General features: G+C 43.1%; 1 protein-coding gene and 1 long non-coding RNA gene across 4 annotated transcripts; both read right to left on the bottom strand.

Annotated features, from left to right (window-relative positions):
• Positions 1-2,423: 2,423 nt before the first annotated feature.
• LOC144587526 (uncharacterized) lies at positions 2,424-6,273 on the bottom strand. The gene is made up of 2 exons (XR_013542668.1): positions 5,830-6,273; positions 2,424-5,297 (listed from the first exon to the last, which is right to left on the bottom strand). It is a non-coding gene; the product is annotated as an uncharacterized LOC144587526 (long non-coding RNA).
• A 4,999-nt stretch (positions 6,274-11,272) lies between these two features.
• LOC140704023 (uncharacterized) lies at positions 11,273-19,631 on the bottom strand. 3 transcript variants are annotated; one of them, XM_072988487.2, is made up of 3 exons: positions 19,422-19,627; positions 15,328-15,442; positions 11,273-14,419 (listed from the first exon to the last, which is right to left on the bottom strand). In XM_072988487.2, exons 2-3 carry the CDS (start codon positions 15,359-15,361, stop codon positions 13,167-13,169), a joined length of 1,287 nt encoding a protein of 428 aa, XP_072844588.2. In that variant the 5' UTR covers positions 15,362-15,442; positions 19,422-19,627; the 3' UTR covers positions 11,273-13,166. The 3 variants fall into 3 exon arrangements, with proteins under 3 accessions (XP_072844588.2, XP_072844587.2, XP_078244524.1); XM_072988486.2 differs by having other exon boundaries at positions 19,359-19,626; XM_078388398.1 differs by lacking the exon at positions 15,328-15,442 and having other exon boundaries at positions 19,359-19,631.
• Positions 19,632-23,475: the final 3,844 nt, after the last annotated feature.

Genomic DNA, 23,475 nt, shown 5'->3' with positions numbered 1-23,475 from the left:
ATTGCACACCGACGGCCCCATGGCTCAAAATCGCAGAGCGAAGGTCGGTAAGCGGTTCGCTTACCGACCTTCGCTTTGCGACCCGCCGATCAGCTGTTAGGCGGCTTCAAAATGGCCACCGGAAGCCCCAAAATGGCCACGCGCAACGTTTTCACACCCTCGTTAAGCGAGGGGAGGCTGCAAAAATGGCTGCTGGCCATCGGAGAAACATCGCTGTACGGTGAGTAAAGCAGCTATTGGAACGCATTGTTTGTTTAGTCGTTTAGTCGTGTCCGACTCTTCGTGACCCCATGGACCAGAGCACGCCAGGCCCTCCTGTCTTCTACTGCCTCCCGGAGTTGTGTCAGGTTCATGTTGGTTGCTTCGCAGACACTGTCCAGCCATCTCATCCTCGGTCGTCCTTCTCCTCTTGCCATCACACCTTCCTAACATCAAGGTTTTTTCCAAGGACTCTTTTCTTCTCATGAGATGGCCAAAGTACTGGAGCCTCAGCTTCAGGATCTGTCCTTCAAGTGAGCATTCAGGGTTGATTTCCTTTAGAACTGATAGGTTTGTTCTCCTTGCAGACCAGGGGATTCTCAAGAGCCTCCTCCAGCACCACAATTCAAAGGCATCAATTCTTCGGCGGTCTGCTTTCTTTATGGTCCAGCTCTCACTTCCATACATCGCTGCTGGAAAAACCATAGCTTTGACTATTCGGACTTTTGTTGGCAAGGTGATGTCTCTGCTTTTCAAGATGCTGTCAAGATTTGTCATCGCTTTCCTCCCAAGAAGAAGGCGCCTTTTAATTTCAGGGCTGCTGTCTCCATCTGCAGTAATCATGGAGCCCAGGAAGATAAAATTTGACACTGCCTCCATATCTTCCCCTTCTATTTCCCAGGAGGTGATGGGACCAGTGGCCATGATCTTAGTTTTTTTGATGTTGAGTTTCAGAACGTTTTTTTGCACTCTCCTCTTTCACTCTCATTACAAGGTTCTTTAATTCCTCCTCACTTTCTGCCATCAGAGTGGTATCATCTGCATATCGGAGGTTGTTGATATTTCTTCCGGCAATCTTAATTCCGGTTTGGGTTTCTTCCAGTCCAGCCTTCCGCATGATGTATTCTGCATATAAGTTAAATAAGCTGGGGGACAATATACAGCCTTGTCGTACTCCTTTCCCAATTTTGAACCACTCAGTTGTTCCATGACCAGTTCTAACTGTTGCTTCCTGTCCCACATATAGGTTTCTCAGGAGACAGATAAAGTGGTCAGGCACTCCCATTTCTTTAAGAACTTGCCATAGTTTGCTGTGGTCCACACAGTCAAAGGCTTTCGCATAGTCAATGAAGCAGAAGTAGATATTTTTCTGGAACTCTCTGGCTTTCTCCATAATCCAGCGCAAGTTAGCAATTTGGTCTCGAGTTCCTCTGCCTCTTCGGAATCCAGCTTGTACTTCTGGGAGTTCTCGGTCCACATACTGCTGAAGCCTACCTTGGAGGATTTTGAGCACAACCTTGCTAGCATGCGAAATGAGTGCAATTGTACGGTAGTTGGAGCATTCTTTGGCACTGCCTTTCTTTGGGATTGGGATGTAGACTGATCTTTTCCAATCCTCTGGCCACTGTTGAGTTTTCCAAACTTGCTGGCATATTGAATGTAGCACCTTAACAGCATCATCTTTCAAGATTTTAAATAGTTCAACTGGAATGCCATCACCTCCACTGGCCTTGTTGTTAGCCAGGCTTTCTAAGGCCCACTTGACTTCGCTCTCCAGGATGTCTGGCTCAAGGTCAGCAACTACATTGTCTGGGTTGTCCGGGATATCCAAATCTTTCTGATATAATTCCTCTGTGTATTCTTGCCACCTCGTCTTGACGTCTTCTGCTTCTGTTAGGTCCTTCCCATTTTTGTCTTTTATCATGTTCATCTTTGCGCAAAATGTTCCTCTAATATGTCCATTTTTCCTGAACAGATCTCTGGTCTTTCCTTTTCTGTTATCTTCCTCTATTTCTTTGCATTGTTCATTTAAGAAGGCCCTCTTGTCTCTCCTTGCTATTCTTTGGAAGTCTGCATTCAAGTTTCTGTAACTTTCCCTATCTCCCTTGCATTTTGCTTCCCTTCTCCTCTCTGCTATTTCTAAGGCCTCGTTGGACAGCCACTTTGCTTTCTTGCATTTCCTTTTCTTTGGGATGGTTTTCGTTGCTGCCTCCTGGACAATGTTACGAGCCTCTATCCAAAGTTCTTCAGGCACTCTGTCCACCAAATCTAGTTCCTTAAATCTGTTCTTTACTTCCACTGTGTATTCATAAGGGATTTGGTTTAGATTATACCTGAGTGGCCCAGTGGTTTTTCCTAATCTCTTCAGTCTGTTAAGGGAGTGTGCGTCTGTGACTTTATCTTGTCTCTCGCAGAGTAAAGCGCAGATAAACGCACACAACAGCTTCTTCTTATCAGCAGTGTATTTACAAAATATATACAGGATATACATACATACAGCACTTCAGTATTCAGTATTCAAACCGGCAGCATGACATGCAGACATCAGTACACAGGAGAAGAGAATGACTGTACAGAGTTCATTTCTTAAATACAGTTCTGGCATCAGTCTGGTCCAATCCCGTCTAAGGTGACTTCATGCACACAGGTGTGGCAATCTTCATATTGCAGAGAAATTGCATCAGCCAGGGATGAAGGAATGACGTCATCTCAATCTTGTTCTGCACACACACATATTATGTTCAGGCTATATAAAAATTATATACCTTAACACTCCTCCTAATTTTTAAATTGCCTGAACCCATTACACATTCCCAATGCATCTATACACTTTTCATGCTTTTGAGCACACAACGGTTTAGTCAATATGTCTGCAATATTTTCTTCAGTCTTACAATATTCTAATTCAATTAGTTTTCCTTTTACAGCTTCCCTTACGTTATGATATTTTATATCAACATGTTTGCTCCTGTTTTTTACTCTATCTGTTTTGGCCATTTGTATACAGGTGGTATTATCTTCCATTACTTTTATTGCATTATCTGTTTTACACTTTAAGTCTTTTTCTGTGTAAAACCTTGTGCAACCAACCTTGCTTTATATCTGTAGTTTCCGTCATTTTGCAATTTTCTTTTGAACACCCACTTACTACCTATTACCTTATGCTCTGGTGGTAGTTTGGTTTCAGTGAACACGTGATGTTCCTTCATGGAATTCATCTCCTCCTCCATGGCCTCTAACCACTTATTCTTCTCATAATCAGGAAGCTTCAAAACATCTTTATAATTTCTGGGCTCAATATAAACATTACACACTGTAATACCATTCACTCCAAATCTATTGGGCGGCACACCCTTATTTGCTCTCTGGGACCTCCTGGGACCATGTGAATTTGTGTGTGTTTCTATCTGACTACTAGTATGTGCTTCCTCCTCTTCGTGTCCTTCCTCATCACTACCTTCTTTTTCTTCTTCTTCTTCTTCATCTGTAGTAGCTCCTCCTTCTTCATCATCAGCACAGGACTCCATGCCTTGCTTAAGTGTTCCTGTCTGTCTTAATTGACTTTTTCTTTCGTGTAGAGGGATGTATAACTGTGAGTTTGCATGTACTTGGTCCCAGTTTTCCCCTTCATTAAAACTGGCTGACCTAGAGATTATCACACTTCTATCCCCATCAAAAAACCGGTATGCCTTTGAATTGGGTTCATACCCTACAAATGTCATTTTTCTTGTTTTATTTTTACCTTTTCTTCTGAGTTGTTTCGGGATATGCACCCAAGCCGTGCATCCAAACACCCTCAAATATTTTAAACATGGTTTCTTACCGTATAACAAGAAATATGGTGTGTCATCTATCGAGGAAGAATAAATTCTGTTAACCAAAAAGTTAGAGGTTAGTATCGCTTCACTCCACAGACCGTGACGCAACCCAGAGTCTGCCAACAATGCATTTTTCATCTCTTGTAACACTCTGTTGCGTCTCTCAGCAACACCATTCTGAAATGGGCTATATGGGCTCGTTTTTCTATGTCTAATTCCCAGACTTTCTAACCATCTTTGAAACCTAGTGTTTGTAAACTCCGTACCTCTATCCGTTTGCAACTGCGCCACCTTGTGGTTAAATCTTCTCTCTACTGAAAATAACCATTTTCTAAATGTATCAAACACTTCTGTTTTAGATCTTAGTGTATAACAAAAAGAAAACCTTGTAAAATCATCCACTAGAACCATTGCATATTTCGCTCCTCCTAATGATGGAGGAAATGGTCCCATTAAATCTGCATGAACTAATTCAAATGGCCTGGTTGTGACTCTGTCACTTTTCCTCCCTTTTGGGGCCACATTTGTCTTGCTACTTTTACAGACATTACAGTCCAAGTAATTTTTGCATTCCTTTATGTTTACATCCCTGGCAAAATGTTCCATTTTCTGTAATGATCTAAAATTTACATGACCCAGCCTCCTATGCAGTAAATGTATACAGTTATCATGTTGTGGTTTGTTTGTATGTATCACATGTGCACTTTCATGTGTCTGGCTCTTTAACATGTACAGATTATTTTCTTGCTTCACTTTTGCAACCATTTTACCATTTTTCTTAATTATACACTCCTGTTTCTCAAAAGTGACAGTGAACCCTTGCTCAGCCAACGCTGATACACTTATTATATTAAACGACAATTCAGGAGCGTAAAATACCCCACTTATCTCAGTATTCAACGAAGGAATGTAAACAGTTCCTTGTCCTTCAACGGCTGTCTCTTGTGAATTTGCCATCATCACACTTCTGAGGCTGGTTTCATCTAAAAGACAAAAGAGATCCCTATTATTAGTCAAATGTACGACTGCCCCCGAGTCAATGAGCCACGCCTCTGTGTGGCTGCCCGGAACCTTGTCCCTCGTTCCTCTGGTAACCAAGGAGACCGGCCTCATGTCGTTTCTTTGTTGAAACCTTTTGGAGACCTTCTTTTTTCCGTCTCTATTGCTTGGAGGACTTCCGCTTTTGTCACAGTTCCGTTGCAGGTGATTGGTGGATCCGCAGAGGAAACAGGCTTTCGTCATCATCACTCTTCCTCTTTGTTCTCCGTCCGCCCGCCTCCTGGGTACGCTGCCATCAGCGTATCTCTGTCTCTCGTGGTCAGCGCGCACGTGGCTTGCCTTTTTGTTCAGCATTCTCTGTTTTAAATGCTGTTCCTCCTGGAGAATTCTGTTTGTCACATATTCTTCTGAAAGCTCAGTTTCTGGCATGCTTTCCAAACTTGTTACTAGCATGGAGTAATCATCATTCAGAGAACTTAGCAAAATATAAACGCGCTGTTCCTGAGGGAAGACAACATTCATTAATTGCAGTTGATTAAACATGTCCTTCATATTTTTTAAGTGTTCCGAAGCACATTCATCCTGTTTCATCCTGCATTGGAACAACCTCCTGGTAAGAGAAATCTTTGTGCCTGTCGTCTCCCTCTGATAAATGCCTTTTAGTTTATCCCAGACTGCTTTTGCTGTTGTCAGTCCTTGAATGTGGGTTAGAAGCGAATCTTCAATGGCCAAAATGATCGTGGCTAGAGCTCTCTCATGCTCTGCCTCTTCCTCCTCACTGGGCTGCACTGGGGGGGCTGTAACGTAGCGAAACAGACCCTCCTTTCTCAACAACATCTCCGCTTTAATTGCCCACGTTCTATAATTATTTTCATTCAGTCTATTTATGGCCAGGCCACCTATATTTCCTCCCGTGCTGTATGCCATCCTTGCAGCTCTCTGTATCCTTCCCTTCCCCGGGTTTACAGACGAACTGGTTTCACTATCACTGCTGCTTAGGCTCTCCTCCTCTTTCATTTACTTATTTACTCACGTTTGCAGCGCAGCGGAACGTTGCTGGGCGCATAACCTCTGTTAAGGGAGTGTGCGTCTGTGACTTTATCTTGTCTCTCGCAGAGTAAAGCGCAGATAAACGCACACAACAGCTTCTTCTTATCAGCAGTGTATTTACAAAATATATACAGGATATACATACATACAGCACTTCAGTATTCAGTATTCAAACCGGCAGCATGACATGCAGACATCAGTACACAGGAGAAGAGAATGACTGTACAGAGTTCATTTCTTAAATACAGTTCTGGCATCAGTCTGGTCCAATCCCGTCTAAGGTGACTTCATGCACACAGGTGTGGCAATCTTCATATTGCAGAGAAATTGCATCAGCCAGGGATGAAGGAATGACGTCATCTCAATCTTGTTCTGCACACACACATATTATGTTCAGGCTATATAAAAATTATATACCTTAACACAGTCTAAGCTTGAATTTTGCTATGAGAAGCTGATGATCAGAACCGCAGTCAGCTCCAGGTCTTGTTTTTGCTGACTGTATAGAGCTTCTCCATCTTTGGCTGCAGAGAATATAATCAATCTGATTTCGATATTGCCCATCTGGTGATTTCCATGTATAGAGTCGCCTCTTGTGTTGTTGGAAAAGAGTGTTTGTGATGACCAACTTATTCTCTTGACAAAACTCTATTAGCCTTTGTCCTGCTTCATTCTGAACTCCAAGGCCAAACTTCCCTGTTGTTCCTTTTATCTCTTGGCTCCCTACTTTAGCATTCCAGTCCCCTAGAATGAGAAGAACATCTTTCTATGATGTCAGTTCTAGAAGGTGTTGTAAATCTTCATAGAATTGTTCTATTTCAGTCTCCTCAGCAATGCTGGTTGGTGCATAAACTTGGATTATTGTGATGTTGAATGGTCTGCCTTGGATTCGTATTGACATCATTCTATCATTTTTGAGATTGTATCCCATTACAGCTTTTCCCACTCTTTTGTTGACTATGAGGGCTACTCCATTCCTTCTACGGGATTCTTGCCCACAATAGTAGATATGATAATCATCTGAGCTGAATTCGCCCATTCCTGTCCATTTTAGTTCACTGATGCCCAGGATGTCGATGTTTATTCTTGCCATCTCCTGTTTGACCACCTCCAGCTTCCCAACGTTCATAGATCTTACATTCCAGGTTCCTATGCAGTATTCTTCTTTGCAGCATTGGATTTTCCTTTCACTTCCAGGCACGTCCACAGCTGAGCGTCCTTTCGGCTTTGGCCCAACCACTTCATTAGCTCTGGAGCTACTTGTACTTGTCCTCCACTCTTCCTCAGTAGCATGTTGGACGCCTTCCGACCTGAGGGTCCCATCTTCCACCGTCATATCTTTTAGCCTTTTGTTTCTGATCATGGGGCGTTCTTGGCAAAGATACTGGAGTGGCTTGCCATTTCCTACTCCAGGTGGATTGCGTTTAGTCGGAACTCTCCACTATGTCCTGTCTGTCTTGGGTGTCCCTGCACGGCATAGCCCATAGCTTCTCTGAGTTACTCAAGCCCCTTCGCCACGACAAGGCAGCAATCCATGAAGGAGATTGGAACGCATTAAACTAAGTTTAATGCGTTCCAATGGCTTTTTTTTATCCGTACAGCGATGTTTTCACACAGCAAGGGTTAATCCGGAACGGATTAACCTCGTTGTGCGAGGCACCACTGTACCCAATAGTTAATAGGAAATCGGGTATGTGTTATGGACTTGACATCTTTCATCCATTTACTCTCATGAGGATCCTCCACAACAAAGGAGAGCAGACCGGAAGGAACAAGGTTCAATCTTAACCAAAAGTTAAATATCCTGAGCCAGGCCTGTGTATACTGAGGAAAGGCCACTTTCCTATCGCAAAGAGTCATTTGGCACACAGTTGGGTACAGCAAATATTTGTCTAAGAAACTTAGAGTGAACAATTTCTATTGATTTTAAGCTTGCATTAGCCCAAATTAAGCTCCCATAAAGCATCTGGACTAACGGCTTGCCTCTGTAGACTTCCAACACTGCTGGTATAAAACTGTGGCCATTAGTATAGAAAAACTGTCTCAGAATTTTTATGGTGCGTGAAGCTTTTTCCACAACATATTCTTGTTGAGTTGTCCATGCTCCTGATGTCTGAAAAACCACATCTAGATATTTAAAGGCTCTGACCTGTTCAATTGGTTGTCCATCCAAGGACAATTTGCAGAGTCTAAAGCATTTGGCAAATACCAATACTTTGGTCTTACTATAATTCCCTTAGTTGCCTTCTCAGGCCAACTTTAGATTGGGATAGCAACACTGCATCATCTGCGTATAGTAAGATTGAGATTAGGATTGTTGCTAATTTGGGGTTATGGAATGCTAGAGATAACAAATGCTCAACAGTATCATTCACATATTAGTTGAATAAAATTGGAGCTACGACACAGCCTTGCTTGACTCCTTTTGTAGATGGTACAGGATCTGATAACAGCATGCCCTTAGCCAAGTATTATTATAGAGATATTTAATTAGAAAGAGAAGTCTTTTATGTATAGTTGTGGAAGATAGTTTTCCCCACGAGATACAGAGTCAAATGCAGCCTTAAGGTCAATAAATGCTGCATATATCGTAACATGCCCTTTTTCTTCTTAACATATTTATCGATCAGGTGGGCTAATACAAAACAGTTATCTAGAGTGGATCACCCTTGATTAAATCCTGCTTGCTCTACTGCTATGATATTTTCATCCTGGATCCAGTCAATTAATTTATTGCATAGATGTTTGGCGTAGAGTTTGCTTATTACACTCAATTAGCTGATTGGTCGATATTTGGCAGAATCATTTTAAACTCCTTTTATATATATCGAACAGGCATACTACCTATAAGTTGGGATACATCTATAATAGTCCCTATATATGCTTGGTCTACCATTGGTGACCATTTAATTCTTTTACTGCCAGTCATTTCTGAAACTTTGCTGGGATAAGATTGCGATTGTAAATGAGGATTACTAAATGTTGGCTATGTTAGCATCAATATGAGGGGTAAATGATTGCCTTCTGTGCTGTTACCAATTTCAAACTGAGTCACATATTCATAAATTCATATTCATCAAATAAAATAAAATAATTAATTAATTAATTAATTACTTCTGTATGTGGAATGTGAGATTGCTATATAATCAATCACACTGCCACCCCTCTAGATAAGTCCCCCATTTGCAGAACCATTCAGTATTAAGAGATCCCTCCTCCTTGTAAACTGTGCAAAACAATACCCTGTATAACTGCATGTCTTATCTTTAGAAGTTCGACCATTTCTCTCCACTGTACTATCATCTGAATCCAATACCCAATGAAAGTGGGCACAGAGGCTTTCATCATTAGCACCTAGGCGTGCATTAAAATCCCCTGCAACAATAAATATTGCTTTGGGATACAAGGATTCAAGATGTTCTACACAGTTATCAATAGTAACCCAAATGTTATCCTCATCTTAGAGTTAGATTAGGCATCCTTCAGTCTCAAGAGACTATGATAACGTGCTCTGAACAGAGGTCTTGGAATAGCGTCTAGTGTAGCTAAGAAGCCCCATTCAAGAGTGACCATCCCTTCCACACTGAAAACAAATACAATCTGTCCCCGGTCCTGCTCCCTGATTTTGCTGGTTTCGGAACTGCCTCTTTGCCTCGGCCTGCTGGACAAGGGTCTCTTCAAAATGGGAGAGGTCATGAGACTGAATGCTCAGATGTCAAGGTTTCCCATCTGTTGAGGTCCATTCCTAAGGCCTTCAGATCCCGCTTGCAGATATCCTTGTATTGCAGCTGTGGTCTCACTCTGTGGCAATTTCCCTGCACTAATTCTCCATACAGGAGATCTTTTGGAATTCGACTAGCAAGTCTTGGCAGGCCTTGCTAAAGCGATTTATGAGTGGTTGGAGGTCTTCAGCAGAGTGGGCAACAATGGCTGCATCGTTTGCAAAGAGGAAGTCCCGCATGCATTTCAGTTGGACTTTGGTCTTTGCTCTCAATCTAGAGAGATTAAAGAGCTTTCTGTCTGATCTAGTCCGGAGATAGACACCCTCGGTTGCAGTTCTGAAGGCATGCTTCAGCATAACAGCAAAAAAGATCCCAGAGTTGGCGCGAGGACACTGCCCTATTTCACTCCACTTCGGATGTCAAAGCAATCTGATGTTGAGCCATCAAAAACTATAGTGGTCATTCACCTTTAAAATAGATAAGGAGTATGCAATTGAACGGTAGTAAACTCACCAGATCAGCCCTGATTCTATAGGACTTTGATTTCAAAATCAGAAGCGAAAACCCAAGGAATTAAAGGATAACTTTCTTTGCTAGGTCTGCTCTAAACTGGAGGGAGGGAGGACAGGACAGGGCCCTTCTCCATCCTGGAAGCAGTGGCTTGCAAAGATCAGCATTCTGCATCTGTCCTCTCCCCTCTGGGCCCAATCCACCTAGGATGAAAACACAAGTCACATGGCCAAATGCGTTACTTCTCCCCGGACAGAGCAAAGGACTAGCCGTAAACATTGAGAAATATGAGGGCAGCTGGGCCAGAGGGCTTGGGGTGAATCTCCTCTTAGGGTGGGGACCACCGGTGGTGCCCCACAAGGCTGGCTCCCCACTGTATCAGTTATTCCCTAAAGAAGAAACCTGGACAGAGGTAGAATGGATAAAGGCTGATATCCAACCTGGGGCAGCGCAGCCGCACCAGTGGGCCAGAACCCCAGAGTGTTTGTTATGGGGTGGAGGCCTCACCCGTCCCAAGGCAACCCAGCGGAAGAACAAGCAGTGAGGGTGTGGATGCAGTTAAGAGGTGGAAACCAGAACGTTTCTTTATTTTGACAAAACCAGCCCCGAGTACCGGCCCTTAAAACAGAGAAAACTTTTAAAAGGCTGGTGGGTGGTGCTTCAAAGACCCAACAGCTGGAGAAGATGGCTGATCCAAGAATCCTAACCATGAAAAGGTGTGGTGGGTAGGGGTCCATGTCTGGCACCCACACAAACTTATTCCCGTGACTTCAAAAGCCAGAATAAATGCTCCTTTTGGAGAAACACTGCTGGACTTTTGAGGAGGTTCCTGTTTTGTTTTTCAAATAGATAACCTATTGTTCCAAAACACCTTACTGGTTTACAATAGTTACACTCCTCCCATCCCACAGACGATGTCAGGGTTGTGTGCCACTGACTGTATTGCATCGAAAACTCAACAATAGAAAGAATATAAGTAATAACTTTGAATGGGGGTCTGGTGTGCAGCTCCTGGATATCTGTGGACCATCACCTCTCACTTCCCTTGAGGGAAAATTATTTCTTCAAAACAATGACAGTTCTGTGCCTAGGGATCTCTAGACAGATAAGAGGGGGCGGTCCGCTTTAACCCAAATATGCTTTTTTCCAGCTTTTCTATCAACCAGAAGTGAACTTCCTCTGACACTCTGAGAATACCAGTGGTTGGTAGATCTTTATTAATCGCAGTGTACTAATTGAAGAGAAAATAAACATTTCAGTTCCTTTTCAGTGCCTTCAGCACATTCTTACCATTCCTATGGGTCCCTGCATGATGGCCATTTATACAATATACAGTAAGGCCCTCTTATCCATGGGAATCATATCCACAGTTTGAAAATATTAAAAGAAAAATTGTAGAAATATATATATTTCTAGAAATGAGGTTACCAGAACTGGCCACTAGAGGGAGTCAGAAATGAGGGGTTCCCAATCTGTGGGCCGTGGCTCCAGGGGGTGCAGTGAATCCCAGGCAGGGGTGCTATGGGAAAAGAGATGGCACAGAGAACTATGAGAATTATAGAGAAGCTGTTCATAGCTGTATGAACAGCTCTGTTACTTTCATAGCTCTATAAAAAGCTTCTCTATTGTTTTGTTTCTAACAGAAACGGGAAGTAGAGACTGTGCCTGCCACTCCATTCTCCCTCTCTATGGTCTCCAGTGGAAGCGCCTGTAGGTACCCTTGGGGTTTTCCTGCATCGGGACCTGAGAGGAGATGGACCCTCAAGGATATTGGAGGGGGAGAGGAGAGGAGATGGGAATGGCTGGGAAACGGTTCAAGAACAAGGGGAGCCACAGCCAGTGGCCATAAAATGAAGGCAGCTGTGATTCCCAAATGTTTGGGAACCACAGGTCCAGAAAAATGTATTTCCATGGTGTTATTACCAGGACTGGCCATTAGAGGGAGTCAGAGAACATACCACAGTGCTTCCTATTAAAATACAGTGGTGCCTCCCATTACGACATTAATTCGTTCCAGTGAAATCGCTGTAGAACGAAAATGTCGTAATGCGAAAATAAAAAACCCATTGAAACGCATTAAAACCCGTTTAATGTGTTCCAATGGGCTAAAATCTCACCGTCCAGCGAAGATCCTCCATAGGGCGGCCATTTTCGGTGGCTGTTTTGCGAGGAATCCGTCCCAGAAAACAGTGGGGAGCCATTTTATTTACCTAGCTGCCATTTTGAGACTGCTGATCAGCTGTAGGAAAATCGTCATTTTGCGAAGAATCGGTTCCCGAAGCAGGGAACCGATCATTGCAAAGTGAAAAAGCCTATTCAGACCATTGTTTTGCGATCGCAAAAACGTCATCGTAATGCGGTTTCATCGTAATGCGGGGCAATCGTAAAGGGGGGCACAACTGTAGTGTTTGCTATAATCCACATTTTTCAGCATCTGCGGGGGGGGTTGGAACCAATCCCCGCACAGATAAAAGGGTCCTACTGTACCTCTTCAGTGAGTTTCTCACAATTAAGTGCAAGATAAACAAGACTGAATCCTGTTCCAGATTTATTGTTGTTACATGCTGTGGAGTCGTCACGGGGATTTCAAGGTATGTGAAGTGTTGAAGGAGTGGCTTCACCATTAACGCACACAGACACACACACTTAGTGAGTTTCCCTGGCCAAGCAGGGATAAGAAACCAGCTCTCCTGAGCGACAGTCTGGCCATCTATCCGTTGCGCGACATTTGATTTCACTGTGCTATATAACAAATATATATATATAATATACAGTTAACTCCCCTGCATGAAGTCTTTTAATGAAAAGTACTGTTGTGTGTTTCTCCTGAAGCCTAGTCCACTTTTCAAATACATATATATAAACCCCAGGAACTCCTAGAGCCTGTCTTCCCTTGAAAAGGAAAACAGTGCCCCCAGGAGCCAGGATTGTCCTTTTCAATACTATTTGGACACCCCTCCCTCAATGCCACAACTTTTTGACCCATCCTGGTCACTTGGGGCAGATGCAGGTCCCACCCTCGAATCTCTACAGCTATTCAACCCCAATGTATGTCTCTGATCCCTGGGATGCCTCACTGAACAGACGTTCATTCATCTTCTAATTTAATCTGTTTCCACACGCCAAACGTTTCCATGGCTTCCCCACTGTGTGAATTTCCTAATGAGAACTCGGACGTTTCTTCTGATTTCACCTGTTTCCATACTCCCAGCAGTGAAATGGTTCCAGTCCCGCTGTGAACCGTCTGATGTCTAACTAGGTTTCCTTTCCCGCTGAAGCTTTTCCCACACTCCAAGCATTTAAAGGGTTTTTCCCCGGTGTGAATTCTTTCATGGGATGTGAGATTCGACCGATGGCTGAAGCTCTTTCCGCACTCCAGGCATGGGTAGGGTTTCTCGCCAGTGTGACTTCTTTGGTGGACCAAATAGTTTGTGTTATTGTTGAAACTTTTCCCACAGATTAAGCACTGGTACGGTTTCTCCCCCATGTGAATTCTTACGTGCGACGTCAGCTTGTCGTTCTGGGTGAAACTCTTTCCACACTCCATGCATTTATAGGGTTTCCCCCCTGTGTGGATCCTTTGGTGAGAATTGAGGTATCGCCTTTGGCTGAAGCTGCTTCCGCACTCCAAGCATTCGTACGGCTTCTCTCCGGTGTGAATTCTCCGATGCTCTGTGAGATTTGCGCTGTTGCTGAAGCTTTTCCCACATTCCAGACATTTGTACGGCTTCTCCCCAGTGTGAATCCTATGGTGAGAGGTGAGGCTTCCCTTCTGACTAAAACTCTTCCCACACTCCAAGCATTTATAAGGTTTCTCCCCAGTGTGGATCCTCTGATGGGCTGTGAGGTGCATCTTCCGGCCAAAGCTCTTCCCACAGTCCAAGCAGATGAACGGTTTCTCTCCTGTGTGAATCCGTTGATGTGTCGTGAGGTTTCCTTTGTAATGGAAGTTCTTTCCGCACAGCAAGCATTTATAGGGTTTCTCTCCCGTGTGAATCCTCTGATGTTTCGTAAGGTCTGAATTGGTAACGAAGCGCTTGCCGCAGGCCAAGCACTGGTGTGGTTTCTCCCCAGTGTGGAGCCTGCAATGAATGATAAGCTTGGAGGCACAACTGAAAGCTTTTCCACATACAGGGCACTTCTTATTCTCCTTTCCTTTCTCCGATTTTTCTTCACACATGATCTCATGTGGGTCATCACCCGGAGAAGCAGAGGATTTATTCTTTCTTTGTGGATTTGCTTCTGTTTTCTTCTTTTGATCTTTCCTATTTCTGTACTTTTGTCCTTCCCAGGCCATCCCACATGGTTCTCTCATATTCTCCATTTCCAGCTTGTCATCTTCTAAAAAGGAGATAAGAAATCGGTACAAATTGGAATTACTACTACTACTACAATAACAATAACAAAACGACAACGACGACGATGATAATGATAATGATAATAATGATGATAATAATGATGATGATGATGATAATAATGATGATGATGATGATGATGATGATGATGATAATAATAATAATAATAATAATAATAATAATAATAATAATAATAATAATAATAATAATAATAATAATAATAATAATAATAATAATAATAATAAAGTGAGGAGTGCTTGTTCTTGGATTCATTTCAATGGATTTAAATGGGGAAAACAAAAAATCACCAAAAATTAACGAAGACTCAGAACAAAGCCAAATTAAGTTTGCATATGTTTCACAAGGTGCACTACTGATTCCAAGCATTTAAAACAGGTTTCAAACATTTTAAGACACTTAAAAATGAGCAAAAACGGACATCGGAAAGCCATTGAAATGCACTGAGTCAGCTTCAATGTATTTCAATAGCTTTCCGATGGGGGAAACATTGTTTCACTTAGCGATGTTTCCTATGGGGATTTTCGCTTAAGGACAGTAATCCGTTCCCATTGGAACGGATGAACCGGTTTTCAATGCATTCCTATGGGAAATGGTGTTTCGCTTAACGATGTTTTCCCATAGCGATGTTTTTTTTAACCAATTAACATCGTTAAGCGAGGCACCACTGTATTTCACTGCATTGTAATGCAATTTATTTCAGTTGTGCATGCTGCTTTCAGAGTGATGTGAAAAAAAAAACAGGTTACAAAGACTTCAGACAGATAAATAATATAGAAAATGGGCCAGAAAAACACAAGAGTCATGATTTTCATCATCATACTATCATCAGGATCACCTTCGCTATAGTGGATGAGAAAAAGAGAGAGGCCATACCGAGACAGACTACAATCTCACAGGTTTCTTCCATGATTTCCCTGGGCAGGATCCAGCAAAACCCGCTGCACCTCGGAGTGAGACGCACAGCCACTGCCTCAAAGAACACCAAGTCCTGGAATGCAAACAAACAAGCAAGCAAGCAAGCAAATAAATAAATACACTTTTCCTCCCTTTTTTACAGGTAACATATATGTTCTTTACAAACCAATTCCAAAGCACTGTTTAAGAGGACGTGGCTGGGCAGCAGATGTCAGCATCTAGCCTTTTGTGAGTGGCTTTTGCATCCTTCTCGATACAAGCCAAGGTTTTCTACATCCACAAAACATCATGACTATATAGTATGTCCAAGATCAAGGAGACCATGGCTCTGATTATTAGTTATTGAAGAAAAACGGGAGGTAGGGATTATTCCTAGAATAATTGAGTTGGACGGAGCCCGTAAAGCCATCGAGTTCAAACCCCCCCCTTCAATGCAGGAATCTAAATCCAAGTATAGTCGACAGATGGATCTCCCATAGAGATGGGGGTACAGTGGTGCCTCGCTTGACAATGTTAATTCGTTCCTGCAAAATCACTGTAGAGCGAAAACATCATCAAACGAAACGAAAAAATCCCATTGAAATGCATTGAAAACCCGTTCAATGCGTTCCAATGGGCTGAAAAACTCACCATCTAGCAAAGATCCTCCATACGATGGCCATTTTCGGTGCCTGTAAAGTGAGGAATCCGTTCTAGAAAACAGCGGGGGGCCATTTTCTTCAGCCGGCAGCCATTTTGAAACCCAACGATCAGCTGTTTGCTGATCGTTGTAAAGTGAAAATCGGTTCCCGAAGCAGGGAACTGATCATCGCTAAGCGAAAATCCTCCATTTAAACCATCGTTTTGCAATCGCAAAAAGTCAACATAATGCGGATTTGTCGTAGAGCGGGATAATCGTCCAGCGGGGCACGACTGTATTTGTATTCTTATATGAATAGCCCCACGCAGCTGGACTTAACGAGGATCCAGCTCCTAGGGCTGGACCGTCCATTCACACATCTGGCGGCAGCAATGGCCTTGCTCTTCCTTCCAGTCACTCCAGGAGGACTGCTCTTGTCCCGCTCAGCTAGCCACTCCAGGCAGGGGGAGGGAAGACGAGTCTCCCTATATGGCTGCCCAGTAGCCGGCCAATCAGGAAGAGAACGAGGCTCTGGGAGTGATTGGAAGGATGAGCGAGGCTGCTGCCAGCAGATGTATGAGTGGACGGTCTGGCCCCAGCTGTGGGGATATTCATATACAAATACCCCCATCTCTAGTCTCTGATTTTTCCAACACTGGAATGGTCACCACCTCCAGAGGTTAACATGTTCCATGCTGGATAGCTCAGGGCTTTAGGCATCCGTCTGCAGAGCCAGATGTTGGGAGTTCGATTCCCCACTGTGTCTTCTTGAGAAGGCTGGGTTTGATGGTCTATTTGATGGTCCCTTTCAGCTCTGCAGTTCTAAGATTTGTCTAAGGAAAAGCTGTCTTGTGACTTATTGAAGGATTGCACTGTAAACTGGCTGATGAGCAAATTTAATTTTACCTATATTTCATAAACACCCACAATTGTAATCTGTGCAATGCTCTACTATGAACAAAGAACACAGTTCTCTGATCAGCGCCACCTGCAGGGTGACTGAAGTATAGCTACTTAAATTGAACAGGCTCAAATTCTCTGGTGGGACTTCACAATGAGTCAACGTGGGTGAATTTGCATTTCCTTCGCTGTGTAGTCACACCCTCAGTCAGAAGAAAACAAAAGTTTGTGCAGCCAGCATCCTGCTCCCCAAGCTCTGTGCCCTACGGCAAGCAAGCTTCACAATCAGGTCTCCATTGAAGTACTGTACTTTAAATAAATAAAAGAAAAATACACATATATACACAAATAAAATTTTCAAATCAAAAGGAATAAATGTATCATCTTTTTTTCTTTCTTGGTAAAATGGATCCCCTCGCTGCTGCCTGTCAGAACAAGCACCCATCAGAAAGTGCTGTATCTGTTCTCCCCACCCCATGCAGAACGGATTTGAGTCTGAAAACCCCACAAGCACCTCCCTGGGCTGAAAAACTCAACCTTTCTTATACTCAAAATCAGGTGCCCAATAGGTCCAATTGTTGGAGGCAGCCCAGTTTGCTCCCCTTCTGAGAGTCAGAATGAGCCAAGAGGAATCCATGGGAGCCTTTGGGGTGCTGTGGTGATACGGGTTCAAGGGAAGAAAGAGGCAGTGCCAGATTAATGGTGGGAAGGGTTGTACAACACTGGGGTTAGGGGCACCGGGCCTCCTTGCTGTTCAAAATCTGCATATAACTCTTATGCTCGCCAAAAACATACAGTGGGGTCTCTACTTCAGAACTTAATCCGTATTGGAAGGTGGTTCTCAAGTTGAAAAGTTCTTATGTTGAATCTGCATTTCCCATAGGAATGCATTGAAAACCATTTAATCCGTATCTGCTCTTTTCCGTCCATAGAAACTACAGTAACTACAAAGCAGTTGATCAACACACACAAACACGCATACAGAACAGTCCTCTTGATCAGGGTTCTCTTTCATAGCATAGGCAATCCTTTCCATACAGTACCATGTATAATGAGCCTTTAAAGGTCCTTCTGACTTCCTGATCTCCAGGCTGAATTAGAGATGCTGTGTTTGGGGGCAAGCAGATCACTTTGATGCCTTCAGCGTTGAACTCAAGGAGTTTGGGGTACAGTTTGTCTGTATTTATGGGAGGGGGGTTCTGTATATAACCGAAACAGTGCTGCTTAGACCCTGGTTTTGCAGACAGCAAACAAGTGTGCATTTCCATAAATGTGTATGCGTAGGTGAGTTCCAGAAGCCGCCTTCCTTTGGGATGAAATATTTATTTATTTTCTTAAAATATTTTTAACCCACCTTTTTCCTTAAAAAAGACCCAAGGCGGATTACAACAATTCAAAGACAGCATTTCAGTTAGTAACAACGACTATACAAAAAGGATCAATGAATACAATATCGGAAAAAAAAGTCCATCTACTGTTAGTCTCAAGGATTGACTACTGTCATGTGGTCTACATGGGGCTGCCCCTGATCTTAATACAGAAACTTCCACAGGTCCAGAACATGGCAGCCAGATTAGTTGTGGAAGCTACTAAATTCTGACACATCTCCCCGATTCTGGCTGCCTTACACTGGTTACCTGTTTGTTTCCGTATCAGGTTCACAGTGTTGGTTTTGACCTATAAAGCCTGAAATGGTTTGGGATCTCACTACATGGTGGCACATCAGTTCCTGAGAACAGTAACCTGTCTCACCTGTTCATCCCAAGCCGGCCAGAGAAGGTACTTACCCTAGGGAGGCCCCGGGGGTAAAAAAAAGCAAACGGTGTCTTTTCCACAGTAGCCCATCACTTTGCAACAAACTGCTGCCCTAGATTTGTCTAGCTCCCTCCCTAGAGACGTTTAAGAAGTCTTTAAAAACTTTTCTTCTCTGGCAGGCTTTTTAAAAATAGGTGACCTTCGAATGCACCATCTTTGATTAACATCTGCGGCCATGCGGTTAGTTTTAGTCAATAGAGTGTTATCGCATGTTATGTTGCCCTTATTTTGTGTGAGACCCTTGGTTTATGGTTTGATTACTGTGCACCTCCTCGCAAAGGGGTCATTGGGCCAGATGGGTGGGCTAGAAGTGCAATCAATCAATCAATCAATCAATCAATCAATCAATCAATCAATCAATCAATCAATCAATGCAACACGAAAGCACATTCAATGCAGTGAGATACAACAATCCCTTTTTAAAAATCAGTAGGGAAGCCTCCTTTCTGCATCCCTTCCCCATTACACCCCCCCCCACTCCCTATTACTTTACCCTCCATTCATAGGCTGGGATTGGAGATTGGACATCTCCCCCCATCAACCCAAATGCAGCTCTCCCCACCCCGACTGCCTCTCCTTCCCGTCCAGGGCCCATCTCCCCGCCCCTGGAGCCCAGCGACTCCCCTTCATGCCCACATCCATAAGAGGGGCTCACCCGATTCTCCCCCTCAAAGCGAGGCTGCTGAGCAGGGTTTGCAATGAATAATACAGTACTCACTCTCTGGGAGGATGGACCGGAAGTGTCATAAGGGAAAAGGTCCCCCACAACGCCGGAAGCCTCTCCGCGCTCCACATTTCCTTCCTCTCTAGGAATCCTCCTCGTCTGTTCATTTAACCCTTTGATAAGATTCCGTCCCCGCCTAGATCTCTCAAATGGCAGATCAAAAGAGCTGACACTTAGGATTTTCCCCAAGTTTTTTCCACGGACCTGTCTAGTTCCGCCCTCCGGAAAAAAAAAAATTTACAGCTTCTTTACCCTGAAGCAAAACATTTTGTACACATTCTGAAAAATAACTTTGTATTAAAACTTATACATATCACCTTGCCAACAAAAGTCAGCATAGTCAAAGCTATGGTTTTTCCTGCAGTGATGTACGGAAGTGAGAGCTGGACCATAAAGAAAGCAGACGGCCGAAGAATTGATGCCTTTGAATTGTGGTGCTGGAGGAGGCTCTTGAGAATCCCCTGGACTGCAAGGAGAACAAACCTATCAATTCTAAAGGAAATCAACTCTGAGTGCTCACCGGAAGGACAGATCCTGAAGCTGAGGCTCCAGTACTTTGGCCATCTCATGAGAAGAGAAGACTCCTTGGAAAAGACCTTGATGTTGGGAAAGTGTGACGGCAAGAGGAGAAGGGGACAACAAAGGATGAGATGGCTGGACAGTGTCTGTGAAGCAACCAACATGAATTTGACACAACTCCGGGAGGCAGTGGAAGACAGGAGGGCCTGGCATGCTCTGGTCCATGGGGTCACGAAGAGTCAGACATGACTAAACAACAACAATATAGGACTAACCAGTATTCATTCAAAATATGTACTGTATAGAAAACCACACATGTTCTCATAATACACCCCTATGAGGGATATTTGAACTTGGACGCAGCCTAATGCCGATAAGGATTAGGCCGGCTAAATCATGCTCACGCAGAGCTACATAAGAGACTTTTAATGGACACACACTAAACTCTAAATATATACAATAACTGCATTGAGGATTAGCAAAGATTAAAGTAGAGCTGCATGAACGGCAGAGAGCAAGTAGATAAAACAAATGACTAGCCATTAAAACACATTTGTTTCAGAAATATTACAGGGAAATAGGACTCAAGGACTCCCGAAAGGAAGCCAAACAGAGGTGTTGAGGACAGGACATTTTGGAGGTCAGTAATTCATAGGGTTGCCAGTAAGGAAGAGGTGGCTTGAGATCACATAACAAAAGCCTTTCTAGCTTATCATGAAGACCTGGTGGGCAGTTGTTGGACCACTGACAAGAAAAGGGAAGTCTTGGGCAGAGATCCCGAGAGGGAATAGATTAATAAATGCCCCTGAGCAGCCATCAACCAATGTTTCTCACACATTTTCAAGCTACACCCTTTTAGGATAAACATAAAAACATGGTATTGTACTCCCCTTTCAAACCAGATTACTCTAGTCATTTTATTTGAAATCTGGAACAGCATGACTGAAATCAACCGTTTTTAATATCCTAATTCCGAGACAAAACAAGAAGGAAAGCAAGTGTTCTGCCATACATCAGAGAACGATACAATAAGCTATATGCCAGCAATGGTTTTGTTCAATGCAATAAAAGATGATTACTTTTTTTCCCAAGTAATGCTGGCTCGGTGGTCTAGGTATCTGGCCTGCAGGGAGAAGAGCCAGCCTGGGTGGCCTTGGGCAAACTGCACAGTCCCAGGATGCCCCCAGAAAGGTAAGGTAAAGTTTCCCCTTGACAATTTTTGTCCAGTTGTGTTGGACTCTAGGGGGCGGTGCTCATCCCCGTTTCCAAGCCATAGAGCCAGTGTTTGTCCGAAGACAATTTTCCGTGGTCACATGGCCAGTGCGACTTAGACACGGAACGTTGTTACCTTTCCACCGAGGTGGTCCCTATTGATCTACTCGCATTTGCATGCTTTCGAACCACTAGGTTGGCGGGGGCTGGGACAAGCGACGGGCAGTCACTCTGTCGCGTGGATTCGATCTTACGACTGCTTGGTCTTCTGACCCTGCAGCACAGGCTTCTGCAGTTTAGTCCGCAGCGCCCCCAGAAAAAGGGACTGCAAACCCACTTCTGAATATTCTCTACCTGGAAAACTCTGGAAAGGGCCACCTGAAGTCATAATTGACTTGACAGCAAATGAGAATTATTATTTTTAAAAAAAACTTTTTAAAATCCATTCATACATATAAACATACAGAACAGAAGACTAAAACCTAACAAGAATAACACCAATAACAGACAAAACATCAAAATTAAACATCCATACTACACCTGTAGATGATAGATTTTATCATCATCTGGTCATCTAAATATCATCAAAGGATTCTAGCGAGCACTGGTTCACCACAAACTATTTCTTCCCCTAAATTCCTGTCTTTTCCTGGGCCCAATTACATATCATAGAGTCATTGAGTTGGAAGAGACCACTGAGGCCATCCAGTCCAACCCCCAGCCATGCGGAAACATCCATCAAAGTACTCCCAACAGATGGCCATCCAGCCTCTGCTTAAAAACCTCCAAAGGAGACTCCACCACACTCCAAAGCAACCTATGCCACGGCTGGACAGCTCTGACTGTCAGGAAGTTCTTCCTAATGTTCAGATGGAATCTCTTTTCCTGTAGTTTTAAACCACTGCTCCGTGTCCTAGTCTCTGGAGCCCTGGAAAACAAACCTGTTCCCTCTTCAACATGACATCCTTTCAAATATTTAAACATGGCTATCATGTCCCCTTTGAACCTTCTTTTTGTAAGGCTAAACATTCCCAACTCCCTAAGCTGCTCCTCATTGGACATGGCTTCCAGACCTTTGACCATTTTAGTCACCTCCTCTGGACATGTTCCAGGTTGTGAACATCAGCTTCCAGCTTTCCTTTATAAAGTGTCTTGGTCGATCCTGTAGTGCCTCTGAAAGCATATCTAGTTCTGCAATATCCAGTAGCTTCTTTAGTAGCTCCTCCATCGTTGGTATTTCTCCATGCTTCATTTTTTTGGGTCCAGAGTAACCTGGCTGCTATGTATATATACAATAGACTATATTTTAATTTTTTAATCAATGATCTCTGGCATTGTACTCGATAGAAACATTTCAGGTTTAAAACTTAATTTCTGCTGAACAATTTCTTTTGCTTTTTCGCATGACCACCATACAAGATAATAAGTCTCTGGATATATATTTTACATTTCCAACAAACATTACTGATCCCTTCTGACATTTTTGCCAATCTTACCACAGTAAAATGCCATCTAGGAAACATTTTAAGGGTTTTCTCTAAGGTTAACTGGTTTAATCATCTTTCCACATTTTTGTCCATTCATCAATATCAATATTATAGCCAAAGTTTTGTGCCCATTTGACCACCACCTCCTTCACCCTCTCATCCTCTAGATCAGTGGTCCCCAACCTTGGACCTCCAGATGTTCTTGGACTACAACTCCCAGAAGCCTTCACCACCACCTCTGCTGGCCAGGATTTCTGGGAGTTGAAGTCCAAGAACATCTGGAGGCCCAAGGTTGGAGACCACTGCTCTAGATCATACTCTAATAGATATGTATACACTTTTTGATTGTTTTCTTTCATGTAAATCCATAATTCATCCACCTGAACTTTCCCCTCAAAAAAGCCCATATTTTTGTCCTTTTTACATCTTTATTCTAGTTTCAGCATTGACTACCAATCTGTTGCTAGACCCAATTTCTCTAGATCTTATTTATCTTTCAGATTTGATCTTTAGTTAACAAATCTTTATATGCGAGTAAAACTCCCATCTGATTCAGTACTTCCAGTGTAAACGCCTCTATTGGTGCCACCCATGTTGGGATTTTCTTACAAGTTTGCATTTGAAATTTTTGCCATACTAGACATAATGTTTGCCTCACAATATGTTCTGAGAAATGTGTCTATTTGGCAATCCTAAACCACCTATCTCTTTCAAATCTTGCAATGATCAAAGTGTTATTCATGGTTTTTTGGCCTTCCATACAAATTTCGAGATCAGGCTGTCCAGGCCCTTAAATATTTATAATTTAATAGGATTGATAAATTATGAAA

This window comes from Pogona vitticeps, chromosome 2, assembly GCF_051106095.1.
Source record: "Pogona vitticeps strain Pit_001003342236 chromosome 2, PviZW2.1, whole genome shotgun sequence".
NCBI classification, from domain to species: Eukaryota; Metazoa; Chordata; class Lepidosauria; order Squamata; family Agamidae; genus Pogona; species Pogona vitticeps.
The sequence above is the reverse complement of the archived record's forward strand: the minus strand, read 5'-3'. Positions and strand labels throughout refer to the sequence as shown.

Coding starts and splice junctions, on each gene's coding strand:
- LOC140704023 (XM_072988487.2), bottom strand. CDS start 15,361: ATGGAAGAAACCTGTGAGATTGTAGTCTGTCTCG. Junction 14,420..15,327: donor TGAGATTGTAGTCTGTCTCG/GTATGGCCTCTC, acceptor TCTCCTTTTTAG/AAGATGACAAGCTGGAAATG.